The following is a 21,653-nucleotide window of genomic DNA, read 5'->3' as shown; positions in this document are numbered from 1 at the left end:
AGAGATTGAAGTGATGCTTTATTCAAAAGATTTTTTAAATGCACTGCCAGAAACCTAGGGTGATATCAATAAATACTTTCTAGTCCGTATACTCTCAGGTAAGTCTTCTTTATAAAACTGGCAATTGTTGTGTGGAATCTGTAAATGTGGATTTGACATTGACAGTTGACAGATGTTTATTTGATGAGCGTGTGTATTTACCTCACGTTTAATTTAATTTTAACGTGAAATGAACGAAAACGAGGATGAAGTTACAACATTTTGTGATTCTGCGGTAACAGCGATAAATGCTAATAATTATTTATTGAAATATTAATACAATTTGTGACAAGTGTACTCATGAGGTAACTCAACTCCTAGGCATCGTTGGTGGAGGGATGTCGCTTGCCAGTTCGTATGCAAGGAGGCGATGACTGGCCACTAGCGGAAATTATTAGTATAAAAGAAATACGAGGACAAAGAGGGTATTATGTACATTATGTTGACTGTAAGTATTAACATAATAAAATATAATCAGAGATATTTTATAACATGCCTAGAAGATTGAAATTTAAAAAATAAAAAAAAATGATTTAAAAGATTTATTTATAAAGTTGCAAAATTTCTTTTAATACAATTGTGGTCGATCGCCTGGTTCCTACACTAGGCTCTAGGCCCGTCTTGTAGGAGCTAGGGTTCTCCCGTCTTAGTGCTTTTTTTTTAGAACACTAATATAAATCTAAGCAAATTTACAATAAAAAAGGTTGTTTGTGAATTCTAATATTACTAAATGTATTAATCTTGTATGTAACAATATGAACATTGTATTGCGTCCTGGTTTTCTAAAAAAAAAAAAGATTTTTATTAAACCAACACCTGCTTCAATTTATTCACCAAAGTACTATAAGTTTATTTAAGAATGCGGCTAATTATATGAGAAGATAGCATTATTAGAGAGGTTTAAAAATAATCGTATTATTTTAAAATTGATTACCAACACAGTATGAACATTAAATGAAAACAAAAATTAAAACTTGTTACTTTTTGTACATCAAACATTTATCATAAACAATTTACTTTTTTTCAGTTAACAAACGTCTGGATGAATGGGTCGGGGAGTCATGGCTGGATACAAGGAAGGTCCAGTTTCCTAGGCGAGATGGTGCACCCTCTGGCGGCAGCACCACACCGAAAAAAACCCACATAGGTTCAGGAGGTGGCATAATGCCTCATTTCATTAGTATGTGTGTTTTGCTTCTTTAGTATCACAGTTATGGTATGGCATACTTTTAAACAGTAATTTTTTTATCTTCTATGTGTCATGTAGTACAGATTTTCATATATTATATGCGCAGCATGGTGCCAATGACAGTTTCAGTAGTGTTTTGTTACACTCTTGAAGCTGCAACTTACAAATGAAGGCTTAGTCGCTCATCTCAGCGATACCACATTTTTAATACACTAAATCATTAACAATTGTAGTAACTGGCATCATTGTCAGTCTGAGGTCGTCCACTGCTGAATATAGCCCTGCCCATTAACTTCCACAATGCCCGGTCTCATGCTGCTCACATTCAGTGACTACCGCAACCTCGACCAGGGCAGTAACTCGTAGTAGTCTAGTACTGAGAAATGTCAATGTTAGGCAACTGTCACTGCACTATGCCACAGCGCACAGTATAAATGGTTTTAGAAATCGGGGTTTATTTGAGATTTATGGACAAAAACGAAATGTGTATATGTGTATTCCATAATATAATATTAAGACTGTGTAATAAAAATAGATGAAATTGACGCATTGTGTATATAGCGGTACATAAATGAGTTTTAGTTTTTGCTTTATTAACAATCAATGTTTGAACGTGTTATTTTAGGTATTTCAATACCAAAAGAAGATAATCATGTTTTATAAGGTTTTTTAAAAAACTCATGGTTAATGTCAACTGCATTAATATATACCCTTTAAGATGGGTTATAACATGTTTGATGTAATTGGAAATTGATTTTCTAAATGTATGTTTTTACTGTAAATAACTCTGATGAAATTTATCCCAAAAAAAGGCCCATGGACTTTCTTTTCTCCTTACTATTGTGTTGATTAGGTTATAATCTACAGTCTTTTACATATGTTTCTATAAATGTTTAAATGTACTCTTAATTGCTTGTTAATTGTTAAAACTTGTGTATTGCACTTGTATATTAGTGTATTGTTAAATAATGTTCGTTAATTCTTATTTTTCTTCTTGTGTGTAGTTGTTCAGTAGTTTGCTCCCAAGCATGATAAAAATACAATTATCCTTGTAATATGTTGCGGAACATGATTTTTTCATAAGAAAGTAAACCGAGTTAGCTAGTCAATAGAACTGAATGTGTTAACTATGGATAAATTATTGAATTTTGCAGTGATAAAATTGAATAAAAAACTTTACTGTGCTCTGTGATAAAAATTGTAGAATTCTATTTGAGAATAGATGTGCCATAAAATTTATTGTGTGTAAACTAACTGCTATTTTTGATGAATATGCCAATTTGATTGGTTTATTTTTTATATTGAAATTTTTAAATATATGTTGGCAATTAGGATGTAACAAAACTATATTTTTGAACTATTTTATACGTAAATGACTTTTTGTCTGAGTGTTGCCACATTCCAGTTAAAAATCCGAATGTTTTTTTGTATCTGAATTTTTTTTTTGTTTTATATTGTAATCAAAATTTATTTTTTCAATTTGTTGGCAGATGATAATGTTTGCCCTGAGCCCCAGAAGTCTCTCAGTAACCACCGAGAGACGGGCGCTAAACAACAACTGCAACCAAAATTACCTGAAAAAATACATAGTACAAATGCCCTCAATGGTTCCGCGCAAAAATATACACCTGGTATGTTATTTATTGTAAAAAAAAATTATGTATAACATTTTACAGTGTGTTATTTATTTATATATAACACAAACTTATCAAAAATCAAAATTCTTGTATTTAAGGTATAAAAATAGGCACCTTATTATCACTTTTTACTTGAGATGCATTAAAACAGTGTTCCTGCATGTCTCTAAAAGTATAGAAAAAATAGATATTAACATATTTAGTCATAAAAATTAAATTAGTTTGACAATAATCTGCTCGATACATAATGTAACTCTAATAGTCAAACTTATTTAAATTAAACACACTAATGTAATCAATAATTTATTCAACCTATTTCATATACTTAATTTTATTTTTTAGTCAATATTTGTAGTTTCTTATTTCTCGCGACAAATTTATTTAATTGACAAATGAATTATAATTGAAATAATATGGACGAAATGTTTTATTTAATTTTTTTTTTCAATTTATGAAACACGTACCATTTTTTTTAATTTTTCCAAATAGATATTATGCAACATTTTTTCAGCTATATCTGTGACCGTGGAGCCCCGGCAGCTGGTGTCGCGGCCGGCGAGCCCCACGCTGGTGGCGGAGACCAACACCCTCGTGAATGGCGGCGCGGTGCTCGCCGCCGCGCTGCAGAAGAAGATCAACAGGAAACGGAAAGCAAACTCACTTGATACTGAGGTTAACAAAAACGACCAACGAAATATATGTGGGAAAAAACTGAACTCTTATCATACCAACGTAGATCAGAACACTGTTAGGTGTTTTATTGTTCTGGCCGTTATTTTTTCTTTTTTTTTTAATTACATTATATTAGCCGTTGCTCGCGACTTCGCCCGCATGAAATTAGAAATACTAAAAAAATACAGCCTATGTTACTCACTCATAACATGTTTTTTTAATGGTGAATTTTTTTTTTAATTAGCCCAGTAGTTTTTGAGTTATTTAAATACAAAAATCCAAAAATTCGAAATTTTCCTCTTTATAATACTAGCATAGATTTATCGACTAAGTATTCTGATTCAGTTGTTTGAGCTATCTAAACTTTTTTCTCGTGAGCTGTTTACGCCTTTCATCTGTCTTTTGTCCTACTTTTTTACTGTTTATGTATTAAATTCCGCTGTCATTTCTCGATCTTGCAATGATTGTAGCTTTGGTAGTCAGTTGTGTAATTTGAATTCAGGAGCCACCGCCTCAAGAGTCGCTAGATGCGGGCGCGGAGCAGGCGAGCGGCACGGCCACGCCCACCGCGCGGCCGCGCCAGTCCGGCAGCATGGTGGCGCACGGACACGACGACCTCGTCACGCGCATGAAGAACATCGAGATGATAGAGCTGGGCCGCCACAGGATACGCCCCTGGTACTTCGCACCTTACCCGCAGGTCAGTCTTCCTTACCTTACAGATGTTTGTCGCCAGTTTTTCTGAACCTTTCGTTTATCAGGCAACTATTGGACGCCAATATTGCTTGTTTGCAACAGTTGGACGCCATTTTCGTTCGTTGGCAACTGTTGGACGCCACTATCGCTTGTTGGCAACAATTAGACGCCACTTTCGCTCGTTGGCAACTGTTGGACGCCACTATCGCTTTTTGGCAACGATTGGACGCCGCTTGCAATTGTCGGCAACTGTTAAACGCCACTTTCGATTGGCGGTAATTATTAGTCACCATTTTCATTTGTCGGCAAATGTTGGACGCCAATTCCAATAATCGGCAATGATTGGATGTCGTGTATGCTTGTCGGCAATTGCTGGACGCCAATTTCGATTGTTGGCAACGCTTGGACGCCGCACGATCTAATGAAATATTTAAATTTCTATTTGATGAGGTAACTCATGCGTTTTTCTTTGCAGGAAATGGTCAACCTACCTTGTATTTACATATGTGAATTTTGTTTGAAGTACAGGAAAAGTAAAAAGTGCTTAGAAAGACACTTGGTATGTTTTTTATTCTTTATCTCACAGTATATCTTACACTCTTCATTTTTATCACAATAAAGTTTTTTTTTAGATTAAATGTAAATTGAAACACCCGCCGGGCAATGAGATCTACAGGAAGGGCAGTATCTCTTTCTTTGAGATCGACGGCCGCAAGAACAAATGTTATGCTCAGAATTTGTGTCTTCTCGCGAAACTGTTCCTCGATCACAAGACTTTGTACTACGATACGGATCCATTTTTGTTTTATGTTATGACGGAATTTGATGCAAGAGGTCAGTTATAACAGCGATTATCTGTCTTTATATTGTATTTTTTTAAGTACTTAATGACTAAAAATATCGATTACGAAAGTATCGATTTTTTTTTCGTTTTAAATTTTATTTGGATTTCTTTATTTTCTAGGTTTTCACATAGTCGGATATTTTTCAAAAGAAAAAGAGAGCACTGAAGATTATAATGTAGCGTGTATTTTAACTTTACCTCCATACCAAAGGAAGGGATATGGAAAACTACTTATAGAATTTAGTAAGTATACTGAGACTTAGCGACTACTTTAATAGTATTTTACTTACTTAAATTAGAGAAAATCTGATTAAATACTTTAAACAGCTCACAGTTCTAAACCAGAAAATCATAGCTTAAAAAATACCCATAAAAAAAACAAGTATTCCTGTATTTTTTTTACATTTACGTTGTATTTTTGTTATCTTTTAAATAGGGTAACCTTTCTGAAAGAAGACAGAAATTCATAGCTTTAAAAAATATCCTTAAAAGTGAAAAAAACCAAGTATTCCTGTATTTTTTTACGTTTACTTTGTTTTTTTTTCTTCTAGGTTATAATTTATCAAAGTTCGAAGGCAAAACGGGTTCTCCAGAGAAGCCGCTGTCGGATCTCGGTCTGCTGTCGTACCGCAGCTACTGGGCGCAGACCATACTCGACATTCTCATGAACGTGCCGCCCGTCGCTGATAACGATAAACCTATTATTACTATCAAGTAAGTCAATTAACAATAACAAAGAACCAAAAAAAAAAACAAAAAAATGATTGAAGATTTTTTGTGGTAATAAACTAGACTAGGAAAAATCTTAATTGTAACATAAAACACTTGTGATAATATTTGTCAGATTTTTTGTAGTAAAAAAAATAAACTAGGCAACATTATTATTGCAAAAAAAACTCTTGTGAAAATATTTGTCTATTGTAAAAAAAAGAAAAACAATTCTTAAACATCGCAAAAAATAACCAATTTTTTTGAGACATTTTTTTTGTAAATATGTGAATTTTGAAACCCATCTTTTCTTTTTTGTTAACCTTTTAGTGAAATTTGCGAAATGACGAGCATAAAGAAAGAGGACGTCATAAGCACGCTGCAGAATTTGAATCTAATCAATTATTACAAAGGGCAGTACATTATTTCAGTAAATCAGGTAACTGGTATCGTTTATTTAACGTTTAAGTTAAAATATTGTATTATCCGTCGATCTGATATTTCTTTTATCGATAAAGGAAATTGTACAGCAACATGAGAAAGCGATGGAGAAAAAATGGCTTCGGATCGATCCTGACTGTTTGTATTGGACACCTAAAGATTGGTCTAAACGAGCGAAATGGTAAGGAATTAATCTTTAATTATAATACACAATAAATAATTCATTGAATATAAAAATATCGACATAAAAATTTATTACACTTTTTAATGTATGAAAAAAAAAATCTATACTTTTCCGTAACATGGTGAGTTTTTTTTTACATTTTTGGTCGGACTAAGTTATTTTTTACTTGTATTCCTTTAAAGTAGTTTGAAAAATATATGAAATTAAAATACTTCATTAAAATATTGCAGTAAGAATTTTTTTACTACAATATTATAATGAAGTATTTTAATTTCATATATTTTAATGTTTTCTTAAATAACTTCAATATTATATTATATGATGGAGTAAAGGTCAAACTACTTTAACTTCTTTAACTTTCTACTTTAATTTCATTAAAATATTGCAGTAAAAAATTTCTTACTGCAATTTTTTAATGAAGTATTTATTATTTTTTTAATGTTGTCTTTATCTTCAAGAAATTCTTATTTTTAGTAAGTTTTAGATGTTTAAACCTTTAATTATGTTTTCTCTTGTCACCAGCGTTTGAAATGTACCGGAGATGCTGTCAGCTTTGACATGTACGCATTTTATTCATTTTCTAACATTTTTTTATTGTTAATTGCTTTATCTTGTATTATTTATATTTGTTATTACTTAATTTCCACTAACTAAAGTCTTGAATAATTCAATTTTGTCACCTCTCATACATTCTAAAGAAATTTAGTGCTTGGTATACTATTTCTTTGTGGTTTTAACCTGATAATTTATTTTCCAGGTAAATCTGCTCAAATACACGATTATCCCGTATTATTTACGACTCAGTTTTAATTATTTTTTACATAAAAGCACTAAATGTGACTTGTAATTAAATGTGTCCGTAGAGTAGCGCCACTTTAGGTAATCTTCGATGTCTATTTCAATAGATTTGACGCTGTTTTATTACTAGTATAGTAATATTTGTCTATGTAATGTAAATTAGATCAAATTGTTTTAAATTTTATTGTGATATTAAAGAATATCGTCGATGTGAATTTGTCGTTTTATTACTAGCTTTCGCCCGCGTAAAATTAAACAAAAGTAAGTAACCTAGTTGTTCCTTCTATCAAGTTTCAAACGAGATCCGTTCAGTCGTTTAAGATATAAACTTTAACAAACATCCATCCATCTAAACTTTCGCATTTATAATATTACTAATATTAGTAAGACTTCATTGAATATTTTATTGAAATATATTACGAACGTAATCTTAGTCTTTACGAAATTATTTGTAACATGTTCACTAAACTTTGAAAATCAACACAAATTATATTTTATAAGCAAAACTTAGATAACTTATGTTTTTTTGAATTTCCAAACTTCATATCGGAGAAGGAAGGTAAATAAGGATATTGGAATATAGAGGAATTAAAAAAATTAAATAAGTTTATAATGCAATATATGATTTATTTTTCAATGTATAAGCGCAGTAATTTTGCTTCGACTGTTCAAAATATTCATATTGAAGAAGCAGGTACAAGTGATGTTTAACACTTACAAAACCTAATTATATAAAATTTATATTAACAACTTTATTAATCATTTCATTTCCAAATACAATAATGTCTTACACTAAAAAGACAATGAAATTATATGAATATATATAAAATACAATTTATTCTTACATACATCTTTATTGAAGGTAGTTTTAAAAATTGGTAAGGCCGTTTTCTTTCAGAACATATTTCCTGGAAGAATAATTTGTGACGAAATTTTAATAAAAAAAAAAATCATATCTTAATGTTGAATATCGATTTCAAAGTATGGAAGCATGTTTTATATGCTTAAAAAACAGAAAAAAATCGTAAGATAAACGCTTTATTCCTTTCTTATTCGTATGTGTTTTGTTAAAAAAATTTAACTCTCAATAATATATCACAATTACTTGGTAGAAACACAAACAAAATTAAAAATGACTACATTATTATGGTTAACACCATCAAATGTGTACCATTCTTAGATAATCTTCTACACAAGATTACTAAGAAGATACTAAATTCTTAAAAATAACATACATGAATCAAAAACAATTTAACATTATGTTAAAAACAATAGCAAAAAAATATATTACAGTAATAAAGTGTACAAAATAAAATGTTTGCATAATTTTACAATTCAATTTTTGTGTGTGATCTCAATAACTATGCTCCTCTGAAATTAATAAATTCTATTCGTATTCGAATTTATTAAACAGGCAAATCATTTTTTTCAACAGAATTACTTTATGTTGTTGCAGTCTGTACCAATTTAAAAATATTACATTTTTCACAAAAAATAAATTTTACTTTCAGAAAAGCATAGTTACAATTCAATGTGATAAAAATTTAATAAAAAAAACGTTAAGGATTAAACATGAACGATTGTGCTTAATTTATTTTTGAAGTACTCTACTTTATCACAATAATAATATAAAAATAAATGCTTGCGCGACTGGCTGTTTGTATCACAAAGGAAGCCAAGAAGACTAGGTTCACTGGTACGCAAAAGGCACTGTCTATCTGAACTTTTTATTATTAACAATATATGCATAATAGTACAACTCCAGTTATTATGCAAATTTCAAATTGTGCTCAGTCGAGAATATTTTAAAATATTTTTTTATTCTATGTTCAAAAATATCGCATCAAAAAGCTTATCTTAAATGGTAATATTTTACAAAACTATTATTTAATATGGTAAAAGAGCTTTGAGTAATGGAGGCACTTCTGTTTTTTTAATGATTTGTTAAGTGACACTTTGTGCCCTAAATTCCAATATTAAGTTATGTTATGTCGTTTTAATGTAAAATACTTAAAAATTAGGTAATTATTTTTTTCATAACAATAATAATCATATCACGATTTCATCTGAGTTAAAGCATCTTAATATCTACATTATCTTATGCCTATACATAAATGTGGAATATTAAATCCTTTTACTTGTGTAACATAGAATATACTTTCGGAATTTCAACAGGAGGTATTTCATTTTATTGTACTGGAAGAGAATATCGGTGTTAACAGTTACATATATTTGGTGTCTACAGACTAGACACTGCGTAACTATTATGTCATTTAAACTTTTAAACTATTGCACCTTCGATATAATTAATCAGATCTAAAGTGACAATAAATATTTTGTACAGATCAAAGCAAAATTAAAGAACTTAAAAACGAATACGGTATCTTGTTAAACAACTAAATTAAATTAAAACCATCGCCACCTAATGCCTGCTACACACCTTTAGTTTTGACTGCACAGTTTTAACTGTAAAGTTTATACTGCGTATGTGCAAGCAAAACTATAACTAATAGTTATATAGTACAGTGTAACTGACAGTGATTTGCTCAGTACTAAGTGTACAGTTAAAACTATGGTTTAAGAATTAAAGGTGTGTAGCTGGCATAAGCAACTGTTTCACAGTCGCAGCTGTTGTTAAAGGTGACTCGAAATTATTATTTCACAACACATTGGAAATTAAGAACGAATAAATATATTATGTGACGTTCGCGTAGTTTATTAAAATCAACTTAAAAATAGCACCTACCTCGATTAAAATGGCGAATCGCCCACTGACCTTATAACTGCATAAAGTAACTTATTGTTACAGTTTTTATTAAATCTACGTTGTTGTTCTACACAGTAGACATACTTTACGATTCGAAATAAAACCCTCGATTATAACTGTTAAAAATAATGTAGTTTGAATTTCTGTTTTATTTTACGTACGTTACGGGCGGTGCATTTCACGTAGACAACAAAAACATATTATTTAAAATGTTAAAGAAAAACGATTATGTAAGAACTAAAATGCCGGTGATATTTCGAATTTTCGCAATTTCTTAAAAATATACGTATACACGTCAAAGAGAATTTTGGACCCGAAAATGGTAATGGGGTGGAAAGCTAAACGAGACAGCCGTCGTTTAGGCCGTTGGCGATTTTCGTTTGAGCATCTGAGATGGTGCCAGGATACGTGTGGCATGGCTGGCCGGATGACAAGTTGTAATTCACTTCTGTTTCGTAATACTCGGCCTCGTGTTCGATGGGAACGAGTAAATTGGCTGCTTTAGGCATATAGCCGTCTGTGTTAATAAAGTGCTGATCAGAATTGGGTGGAAGACTGAGTACACTATCTGGTCGGTTGTAGTCAACGTCTATTACTTGTTGGGTGATATATGTGTTGTCGAGTGAAGAGATCGTGTCTATGGAAGAGTCTCCATTAAGTGGTGTAACACATGTGTAACTTGATGCGAGGATGTTAGCGGACTCCGGTCTGATGTAAGGTGATTGTGCGTCAAAGTTTGCGGGGAATGTCTGAGGTTCGTAAGTACGCAGCATGTTGTACGTCGAAGAAGAAGTTCTTGTCGTGGAGTTGTTTTTGACGCAGGAGCCTGCGTGCAGCGATAACATGTCGATGAGTTGCCGTTTTTGAACTTCCAAATCCTGTAAAGATAACGATTGCATGTTAAACTTTGACATATTTTATTAATATGAGTTTTGCGAATAAAAACAGATTAATCTGAAAACATAATTACAAATATTGAGTAATGTAAAAGAACATGACAAAAATAATCATAAAGGGCAACACTTTAATAAAAAAAATCTTTGCATTATTAAGAAATATTTCAAAACTAGCTGTTGCCCGCAACTTCGTCTGCGGGAAATTAAAATATGTAGTCTATGTCACTAATTGATATTAATTTATTGGTGAAAGATTTTTTAAAATCGTCTCAAAGTTTTGAAGTTTTTCAAGGCATACAGAAAATCAAATCTTTCCTTTTTATATCAGTATAGATTATAACCCTTTTAAAATAGATTACCTTTAGCTGCGCTTTGAGGTCTTGGTTTTGATTCTCCAGAACCTCGCTCTCAGTGACCAGGTTGACGGTGCGCTCTCGTTTCTTCATCCTGCACTTGGTTGCCGCTATTTTATTCCGTTCTCTTCTGCGTCGCCTGCGCTCCTCGTCTTCCGGGGTTAGCTGTTGAATTAATAATCTATGAACAAGGGCTCTAACACTCCACTCGTATAATTTCTCATCGCACTCGCTTTCCATTTGGCAGTTTTGTCACGAACACAATCGCATTTGCAATGCTGGTGCCTTCTTTGTAAGCCTATAAAACTTCAATAAAGCCGTTGAATTATAATGCATCGATGGTCGCTATAAACTCTGGTTTAGTAACGATTCGCGATCTCGCGTCTCTAAGTTCCTGGTACCTTCAATGGTTGGTACAGTTTATATGGCGTACGATGGATATAATTTATGCTGAACGTTTGCAGCACAAGTATTCGTGATTATAAACAGGCAGGAAGTTCACTTTTTACTTGATCCATCATCTTCCTCGTTATCCTACTGTCGTAGGGGCACAACAGGATTTTGTCCTCCACATAACTCTATCAAACGTCATCTCAGTCATGCCTTCTTGGTGATGTTCCTTTTCACGCAATCCATCCAAATCTTTCTAGGTCTACTTCTACCGGTGTACGTCCACACTCATAACTAACGTTCACTTTTTATTAAATTACAGATTATTTTAAAAAGCTACTTAAAAATTGACTAATTCACCAGACTAATTATTTTTTAACCAATTTATTTTTAATATAAAGTTACTAAAATCACATTACTTACCCCTTCGTTTTTGACGGTATGCGTATGACTGCTATCGTAGTCGTCATCGCTGTCCTCTTTCTTGAAGCGCTTGAGGCCGCCGTCAGTATCGCTGCCGGACATCTTGCGTTTCGACTCTATCGACAGCTTTAAGCCGGCCTTGATCAGATCCGAGCAAGTCTGAAATGAAATTTCATTATAAATATAACTGTAGTTAGAAATAAATCGTACCTTTTTATACTAAGACTAAAAATCCGCATAGTATGTGTTGTGAATTGTAATCTCCCGTAGCCTAATCAAATTAAAAAAATTTCAATAAGGTCTTTCGTTTGCTATTATTTAAAGAATAACTATCCTACGTGTTCTTCTAGACGATACTCTCCAACTATGCCAAATTTCATCGAGATCCATTGAGCAGTTTAGGCTACAAACTCTAACATTCATCCATCTATCTGAACATTTATAATATTAAGTAAGAATAAGAGAGACTGCTGCTAAATTTTAAGTTTTTAGACGAGTTATGACACAATTTGTGATTTCGAAGATAATTGAAGGTTGTTCAATTCTAATTGATCGAACTTTGATTTATTTGTATAAAGTGCAATCGGACGATGTCGTAGCCTTGACATACACTTCAAGTGGCAAAGGAAATAATGAATAACTTAAAGCGAACCGACGACTTGAGCAATGAGCTAAGCTTTTGTTTATTTTTCTAACCGATTGAAGTTTACATAAATATCGAATGGAACCGTTTCCACTGGCGAAATAAACGTACAAAGATATATCGTTATTTTTTTAATCGAAATGAGAAGGTTGGCAATATGTGAAAACTAATCTATATTAATATTGTATAGAGGAAAGTTTTGTATTTTCGTATGTAGTAAAATAACTCAAAAACTACTGGGCCGATTTCAAAAATTTTTACACAATTAAAAAGCTATGTTACCAGTTAGTAACTTAAGCTGTTTTTTTTTTTAATTACACGCGAGCGAAGTCGCAACACCTAGTATTTCATACACTGAGTGTAAATTAACATTTAGTTCAATTAACTGATACTTTAAATAACTTTGTTTCATTTTTATTATAGTTAAATACAATAAAGATTGTTTTATATGACGAAAGTTACATTATAAAAACAAGTTGCGAGTTTTAGATGAAAGTATTAAAATTAGGTTAATTATTCCTACATTCATTGTTTATAAACAACATGAAAGCAGTCAACAGTCATAAAACTCCGTCTCTAGCTTAGTCCTGACTATGAAATGAGTGTTTCGCGTGCCTTAGAAATGTTCTTGCATAATTATGCAAAGTTACATTTTATAATAAAACGTAAAGCTTATGTACTAAGAAACTAAAGTTTTTGTATTTAATAAAAACGTCAAGTTCCCGATTTATCGCGGTTGTACATCAATATAGTTTTAATAAAGCTTAAGTTAAAGATGGCGGAAAATGAATTTACTTTTTCTAATTAAGTTTTTAATGTAACATTTTTCTCGATTCCTTAAATCACGTGGAAAAAATATAAATACTTAAGTGTTTTGCAGATAAAAGATCGTGCTCTTAGATTTTTTATGCTGCAATGATTCACGGTCGACACCTTGATCGAATCATTTCATCAAGGTTGCGATGAGCTACGAATAAACTTGTATAACATACTATATCAAATTATATAAAACGCGAGAATAAGTACAAGCGAATGCAATAGCAATTTATATACAATTGCAATTATAATAATCACGACGAAGTGTTTGTTTTTTTCTCACACATTTTAACGTCCGTCCATTGTCTCTGTAGGTAAAAAGGCTTCAATAGTTCATAGAAATTGCTCTGATACAAAGTATTTATCTGGGAATTGAATCACAATGTCATGTCAAAAAGTATTGTATTATCAATTTGCAAGTACAAAATTGTAAGAATAATTAAAACAATTGTGTTGCATTTGAGATTATTTATAAACTATACATTTTTGCACTTTTGCATAGACATCTAAAATGTAGAGCGTTTGTGGCGAGGATTTTGATTAGAAATGTAATTTTTTGTTTATGTTTTTGTGTTACAAATGTTATTATTTTTGACTTCCCAAAAGAAGAAGGTACTCAATTCGTCTGTGTATTTTTTTATTGTAAAGAATACTTTGCGTTAGTTAAATGATATATTGTAGAAAATCTTCCATGTTTTACTAACGGCCCAGGACCTCGATTCTCCCGGAATCGCGAAGTGTAGCAGATGGTTGGATAAGCTATAATATGAATAAAACATTCGCTTGATGTGTACTAAAGAAATATTAAAATAGAAACACAGATGCAGGATGTGACATGTTTACGTAATGTGAACGCTATTTACGATTGTCTATAAATTATAGCTTTTGTTATAGCTGAGCTATATAAACGCTTTTAGGCTATGAATATATCTAATATAATTTCTAACACTTTTTTATTTTATTTTTAATGTAAATAAAAAAGGAACATGGTAAGTGTCATAGATCCGGCTTAGTACTTATTTGTTAAGTAACAAGTCATATGTATTATTATTTATGCGAACAAAAACATTGCAATGCTTTTAATACACAAGAGTTTTATTGTGCAAATATTATAAATGCGAAAGTTTAGATGGATGGATGTTTGTTAAAGTTTTTAGCCTAAACGGCTGAACGGATATCGATAAAATTTGATATGGATATAGAGGATAGTCTGTAAGAACACATAGGCTACACATTTTTTAATTCTACGCGAACGGAGTCGCGGGCGAAAGCTAGACATTGCATAAAATTGTCAACATATTAAATCACATCCCCCTTATCATAAAAGACCAATATTGTACATATTGTAAGATGTCAGATATCATTACATTATTATGTCTAAAGCAACAATAAACATTACCCATATATTTTATAATCGTTTATAGAATTTAAGAATGAGATAATAATATTCGCAATTTCAATGAATAGACTGTAAAATTAAGATCTTCCGCCAAACTTAACTAATACAAATACGAGTATGTCGGCTCTACGAGGAAATGATTATAACATCTTTGTTTCGAGTAATGATAAGAAAAATCTTAATTCCTCATAATTGCGTTTTATCTTATCTGCATTTCATTCATTTGTTTCTCCATTATCCTTCTCATAACACTAGAAACGCTTGCGATTATTTATACCCTTTAATATGAAGCTAACAGATTTCCCGTAGATATGCTGTATGAAAATTTTGGCATCCCCTATATTTCGTCAAATTTATAACTATTAGTATCGATATGACAAAGACAGGACAGTTCTAGATAATTCTTTCTGTGTTAAATCCCATATGGATAACTTACAGATACCCTGTTTACAAATTTAATAAAAGTGTGTTACCTTTTGTATGCTGGGGGGAGTACCAGAGGCCGGAGAAGTGGCGGACGAGCCGTTGGACATCGATGAGTTAGAGTCGTTTCCGCTTCCGCCCTGCAACATGAGAGGAAATGAATCCGCGCTCACTCGTACCCCACTACCTCTAATGTAATGTTTTACTTCGTTGACCACCGATGTTCTATGACCGGTTTCCCAACGTTAATTTACCGGTATTGTATTAACCATTCATTAGTTTTTGGTTAGATAAATTTATGAAATGCGTTTCCGGACTACGTAACTTCAGTTTTACTCCGTTGAAACATAGGTCAACCTAACAATAATGAATCTCTAGGCAATGACAAAATAAGTGGAAACTTCAGAAACCCAGCATTAGTATGTTCATTATAATAACAAAGAGTAATTTACTCTGTTGTTAATGGTAGGTGTAAAGACAAATGCTATTAAAAATTTGTACCCTGACCAATAATTCGATTAAAAATAAAAAGGTAAAGTTTATATTCTTATAACTAGATGAATAAGTATTTTGCGGGTTATTCCAATTTTATGACAATACTTAATTTAACTTACTATTTACTTACTTTTAAATTTTTTAAAAGGTTTTATGTTGTGTACATTGCTGTTTTATATTTAATAGTAGTCCTTAAAATTACGATAACTTCAATATTTAGGTACTTATAGAAATTTTAGCAGATTTGTGAAGCGATTTTTATTTCTATGTATATTTCAGTACGGGTGTTAAGAAAAGTAATATTGTTTGCGTTTGGTCATTAACGGTATTTCTTGGAAGCAATAAATTTTAAATATTAATGTGCTGGTCTACGATGAATATTTACACATTGGCAGACTGCCGAAAACATGAAGGACGAAAAGGAAACAATCAGCGTACTTAGATGCAACTAAATACTATATTTTTTAAAGTTTTCTAACGGTGTTTAATATATATATATACTGTAAGAATTAACTACAGTTTCAGATATCTTAGATATTACAATAATAATGGTTAATTGGAAATTGTTTTTTTATCTAATAACAGATTCAAACGACCTCCATCCTTCCTTGTTTGATTACATTATTAACTTGGCAATTCGGTGTCATCTACTCGCAAACATGTTTACGATATGCCTAATGTATTTTTTTTTAATTCTTACGGAATTTACGATTTCCTAGTCAATAATACTCCTACAATTCGACAATGTTTATTGTTAGTGTGAATCTTAATGTTTAAATGTTAATTTTATAACATGTACTAGCTTTCGACTGCTATTCCGTCCACGTGGAATGAAAAAACAACAAAAGTAGCCTATGTGTTCGTTCAGACTATCCTGTACATATATACCAAGGTTCACCGAAATCCGTTCAGTCGTTTAGGCTACAAACTCTAACAAACATCCATCCACAAACTTCCACATATATAAGATTAAGTAAGTATTACTAAGTACGAATTGAATCTGCATAACTCAAACATTAAATTTGTACAATCTGAAGTATTAGATCAATAATTTCACATATCGACATTCAATTGTTTAATTACAATAATTGGAATTCGATAATAAAACATTGTAACAAAAAATCATTACACCAATTCATTAAAATGTACAAATAATTATGTATTGTTCCATTGTTATTTCACGCTCTAAATTCTCTGTGGCATTTTACACTCGACAATGTACGTACATGACTATAGGAACACAGATCTCATTCATCAAATGACGCGAGATTGCAAATAACTAACTAAATATAGATAAAACGGCGCCGTAACGTCTGAGACCTAACTACCGTATAACATGGCTTGTAAACAATGTTGCCATCGTTTAAACATTTATAATTAATGAGGAATATTCGATTACGGCATTAGGATTCACTTCAACTCAATTTGTCTTTCATAGCAACTCTACTTGACCATCATACAAGCACAGCACGAAGGCAATAGGCAATCCACTTAGAGCGCACACACCTTTGACAAAACTATCGCACAATTATTTAGTTGCGCTTTGATTCCTATCGTATTTCATACTAATATTATAAATGCGAAAGTTTGGTTGTTTCTTAGAGTTTGTAGCCTAAACGGCTGAACGAATTTTAATGAAATTTGGCATAGATGTAGAGGACAGTCTGGAAGGACACATAGGCTATTCACTTTTGTTTTTTTAATTCCACGCGGACGGATTCGCGGGCGAAAGCTTGTGAGGTAATAAAGAGGTGCTCACACTACTCGATTTTTAGTTGTGCAACTAAATAATTGAAGGGACTGTGAAACAATTGACAATCGCACAATACTTATGCGATAATTTAGTTAAAGGTGTGACGCCTGCTTAGAAAGATACTCTTAAATATAGAAAAGTACTTAAATAGTGTCTAGAACGATAGCGTACCAATTGTGGGCTTATCTAAGTTATAGAGTCTTAGTACGAGAGTAGAATGGAGTGAATACTCTTTTTCATTTAATTTAGTTAAGACCGTATCCTTGTATTTATAAATATAAATTGTAATCCACATTACTCTATGCAGTTAAAACCGCACCATAACTTATTTCATATAAATTGATGCTTCACTATAAACATAACGGACAAAGCATCTTTGTTGAAAACAACTGAGCGTTAGAAATAGGTCAGTAGGCCAGCAAAAAAACCCCTACTTGATTATCATTTATATGGAATTTATTCTAAAATATGGACGGAATTGCTTAGTTATATTTAATTTGATAATTGCTAAATGGATATTATGTACGTTACTATTTTAATTTTGTTAGGATAGAAAAAAAAGAGTTATTTTTGTAACAATGTTGGTTTTAACAATAGATAGGCTAATAGGCCTGGACATCGTTGTTGATTTAATTTTAATACAAAAGTGTTTGTATCAAAAATAAGGCCAAAAGGATAACGTCTAACTAATGATAACTTTTGTTTAATGCGTGAACTTGCTAAGTTAAAGAACTTAGTTTCCTTTTAAAGGCTTGATAGAATCTTGAAATGTTATTTACCTAAGTTAGTGTGGTCATAAAACTCAATGTTACTTGCATAGTTTTAGAATTCTTAATTTTAATAACGAAACATATGAACATTTTTTTATATTTAAAAACGTTGAAAGTTAAACTTATTGAAGGCCTAATTCAATTTAGTTTAAGACATAAAAATAATATCTATATAGGTCTTTTTTATTTGCATTTAAAAGCATGTCAAAAGGTTTGATTAGATTTTTATGTAGAGCAAATATTAGTAGTTGAAAAATGTGAGATATCGATTCATATGTTTAAAAATTATTTTAACAACACTAACCTTGAAGGTAGAACTTTTTTCATTATAGTTGTACTGGTCTAATGGGTTGGTCATGGTGATGACGTCATTGACGATCTCTGGCGTGCGCAGCGCGGGGCCCACGTTGTCGGCCGCCAGTAAGTTCATCATGGCAGTGCTGAGGTTCACGTTGATGCTCATCTTGAATGCTCCTTCTGTCTCCCCCTCAGCCCCGAGGGGCGCACTCGGCGATGGCGACTCCTCACACTTGATACTTGGCACAGCCGAGCTCATACTAGATGAGTTCAATATATCCTTGTACGGAGCCAGCTTCGTAACTTTTTTGGTCACTTTAAACACTAAATACTATTAGCACCTCACCTATGTCTATCACTACACCTAGCTAGCGAGTGCTAGCGCTATAGCTAAATATCACTGTATGGTAAACTGGTTCCAAATGGCACTTGAAAAGTCTCACTGTCGGAAGTCTTCACGGGAGGGTAACGTAGGTGGCGGTTTTGTTCTATCTGAAACAAAGGACACAATTGTTATTATATTGATTCGTATGCTAAATTGATTTTGAAATATTTAAAAAATGTCGATTGTTTGTAAATTTGTGTTGTTTCATCGACGTGATTTTGTAAAATAATTTATAAGAAATATTTGGCATACATATCGCAATATGCAATAACTTTTGCCTACCTACGAAGTCCTTAGAGACGATTGCTTAAATATACTACAAAAGATAGCACTTAAGAACTTTGTCCATCAATTTAGAATACAAAGACCATATAATTGTTCATGTTATCAATCAGGACATTAATGAAAATAAACATATAAAAGTGATAAATGACAATATGGTAAATTTAATTAAAAGAGTAATGAAGGGCGTGTACGGATGCCGTAATTGTGCGTGTCTGCTGCGCTTTCGCAAGTTCGAGTATCGGGTTTTTTAATTAGAGCTGCGAGCATCGCGACCTCGCGGTATTACTGCCAGGATGCGACTCCAATAAAACGTTTTTTACTGGCCCCAATTGAATGCGGGCCATAAAATTAAAACTACGCGCTTTTTACGACGCATTTCAAGTCTTCCGCGTTTGCCGTCCATTGTTCGTCAAACGATCGGGATAAGGACGGTGGATTAAGCAATTAATAGACACGACACCGATGTCGGTTCTAGACAGCATTATGTGGAAATTAGGGTGTCGGGCAACAAATGGGACGCGTCGTGACCGAACAAATGATTTGTGGCGACGTTGAACGGTAGCTAAAATATGCTAGCCGCCATATATAGTCGTGAGACTCGAAAGCTGTCTCGCATACACCTTGACCCAGCCTGTATCTCTGTATCTCATATCTGTGGCACGTAAACACAATAAAGCACGAAGACAGAGTAACCTACTTACGGCCGACGACGTTTTTGCTCATTCTGATCGCGGTGAGGAAAACACGGTTTGGGAGAAATATAGTTTTGTGAGTCGTAATAGACTAGCGTTTTAAGGTTAGCACCTTGAATTTTAGCTTTTTTTCTTTAATTCCTTGTTGATTTATTTAGTGCCAGTATCCAGGTCAAATCTTGACTCACGGTGCCATCCTCTTTCATTTTGTAGATAATATTAAGAGATAGGTTCTTTTATTTATGTGTCGTTTTGCGTAATACATTGATCGACAGTGAATGGCTTGTTTGTTGAACAAATAGACCACATCTGTTCATACGACACGCAAGATGTTACCTGACACACGTCTCGCATAATGAGTGAAAGTGAAATATATTACAGTTTATCTTGAGACTCATACAAAGTTCAACAATGTTTCTATACATCGACCGCTTTTGGAAACAAATAAATTGTAGTCGAAGTAGTTAGACACTGATAATGATAATGGCTTTCAAAAAGCAAAATATATCAAAGTTAATTGACTATAAAAATATAAAAGATAGACGGAATTTGTAAATAAGGTCACAGAGTTTTGTATATATAGAATACTTATTGTGAAAACATGAGGATAGGTTATGAAATGCGAAATAGATACTTTTTATACTGTAGCTAGGAGAGGAGACGAAATGTAAGGTACGGAGTATATAAATTTATTGATTATTTTGTTTAGCTTACTGCCGCTATAGAGCGTGGGTTTGGCAATTTAATCTTATATGCAAATACGAACTGGCTGTAGGATGTCCGTATACAAAAACGGCGAACGAAAAATATATGTATCCGGTCGATTTGCGTGGGCCTGTATACCATATATCTTAAGTGAAGCAAAATATTGAACAAAAAATTTATATGATAATATTTTCTGCAATAAAATGGGGGCTGAGAAAAGTTAACAGTATCCGTATATTGACAGACGAGTATGCAAATATTTGTGCATTTAACTTTTACTTTAGTGTTAGTTTTATTACAGAACTACCAGGACTTTATAAACGTTTATGTATACGTACATATGATACGTCATATTGTTTCTTGCTCTCACTTACTTTTAAACGCACAAGAGCGAAAAGGACAGTCGATAACCTTCCACGCGTTAAGGGGGAAACATTTTCAATACAGAATGGGCTTAACTACCAACATAATGGAGGTGTAACCAGTCGTTATATTTCCGATGGCCGGCGTGAAGTTACAAGAAATGGGTAACCTAGTTTAGCCGCGCCCGCTCTGTCTCTACTAACGATTTAATATGTGCCAAGTTAATTGCGTTAGTTTTATTACAGTTTTATCCTGTTTAAAACGCTTTATTTGTTACCATAGCTAGTTAGTGTTGAAAATATTATTATTATGTACGGATAAAAAGATATCTATTATCCGATAAAACACAATTCTGTCACAAAAGACCGAAAAAGAAATTTTACTAATATCATCGATCTTTGATACTTTACACTTAAGTAATGCCAGTTACATAAAAAAACCTTGTTAAAAAATCGGTGTCAAAGTTCACCTAAGTCAATTAGTGTATAAGTCACACTTAACTATGCCTCCAGGCATTGCCCTGCGGCTAACACGTATGCCTAAGATTGACAAGTAATCCACAATTTGCAACGGAAAACACTTTGCGTATA

The 21,653-nt window shown here is 32.5% G+C and overlaps 2 protein-coding genes across 3 annotated transcripts in view; one reads left to right on the top strand and one right to left on the bottom strand.

The window, feature by feature from the left end:
* Positions 1 to 164: 164 nt before the first annotated feature.
* On the top strand, positions 165 to 7,423 carry LOC106104422 (histone acetyltransferase KAT5). 2 transcript variants are annotated; one of them, XM_013284474.1, is made up of 14 exons: positions 165 to 274; positions 361 to 487; positions 1,067 to 1,219; positions 2,719 to 2,859; positions 3,377 to 3,537; positions 4,040 to 4,237; positions 4,709 to 4,792; positions 4,866 to 5,067; positions 5,198 to 5,320; positions 5,629 to 5,791; positions 6,116 to 6,224; positions 6,316 to 6,407; positions 6,933 to 6,970; positions 7,168 to 7,423. In XM_013284474.1, exons 1-13 carry the CDS (start codon positions 230 to 232, stop codon positions 6,937 to 6,939), a joined length of 1,605 nt encoding a protein of 534 aa, XP_013139928.1. In that variant the 5' UTR covers positions 165 to 229; the 3' UTR covers positions 6,940 to 6,970; positions 7,168 to 7,423. The 2 variants fall into 2 exon arrangements, with proteins under 2 accessions (XP_013139928.1, XP_013139927.1); XM_013284473.1 differs by having other exon boundaries at positions 6,304 to 6,407.
* A 1,827-nt stretch (positions 7,424 to 9,250) lies between these two features.
* LOC106104402 (proto-oncogene c-Fos) overlaps positions 9,251 to 21,653 on the bottom strand; it is a 44,091-nt gene continuing 31,688 nt past the window's right edge. Inside the window, exons 2-6 of the mRNA XM_013284447.1 lie at positions 18,641 to 19,125; positions 15,369 to 15,458; positions 12,038 to 12,196; positions 11,231 to 11,389; positions 9,251 to 10,853 (exon numbers count right to left, since the gene is read on the bottom strand). Coding sequence (XP_013139901.1) covers positions 10,314 to 10,853; positions 11,231 to 11,389; positions 12,038 to 12,196; positions 15,369 to 15,458; positions 18,641 to 18,892 — 1,200 coding nt within the window. The 5' untranslated portion in view covers positions 18,893 to 19,125 and the 3' untranslated portion in view covers positions 9,251 to 10,313. The remainder of the gene's footprint in view (positions 10,854 to 11,230; positions 11,390 to 12,037; positions 12,197 to 15,368; positions 15,459 to 18,640; positions 19,126 to 21,653) is intronic.

The sequence above is a fragment of the Papilio polytes genome, unplaced genomic scaffold (assembly GCF_000836215.1).
Source record: "Papilio polytes unplaced genomic scaffold, Ppol_1.0 DF823688.1, whole genome shotgun sequence".
Taxonomy (NCBI): domain Eukaryota; kingdom Metazoa; phylum Arthropoda; class Insecta; order Lepidoptera; family Papilionidae; genus Papilio; species Papilio polytes.
Note: the sequence above shows the minus strand (reverse complement) of the source record. Positions and strands in the feature narration are given on the sequence as shown.

Coding starts and splice junctions, on each gene's coding strand:
- LOC106104422 (XM_013284473.1), top strand. CDS start 230: ATGAACGAAAACGAGGATGAAGTTACAACATTTTGTGATTCTGCG. Junction 488..1,066: donor TTATGTACATTATGTTGACT/GTAAGTATTAAC, acceptor ACTTTTTTTCAG/TTAACAAACGTCTGGATGAA. Junction 5,792..6,115: donor AAACCTATTATTACTATCAA/GTAAGTCAATTA, acceptor TTAACCTTTTAG/TGAAATTTGCGAAATGACGA.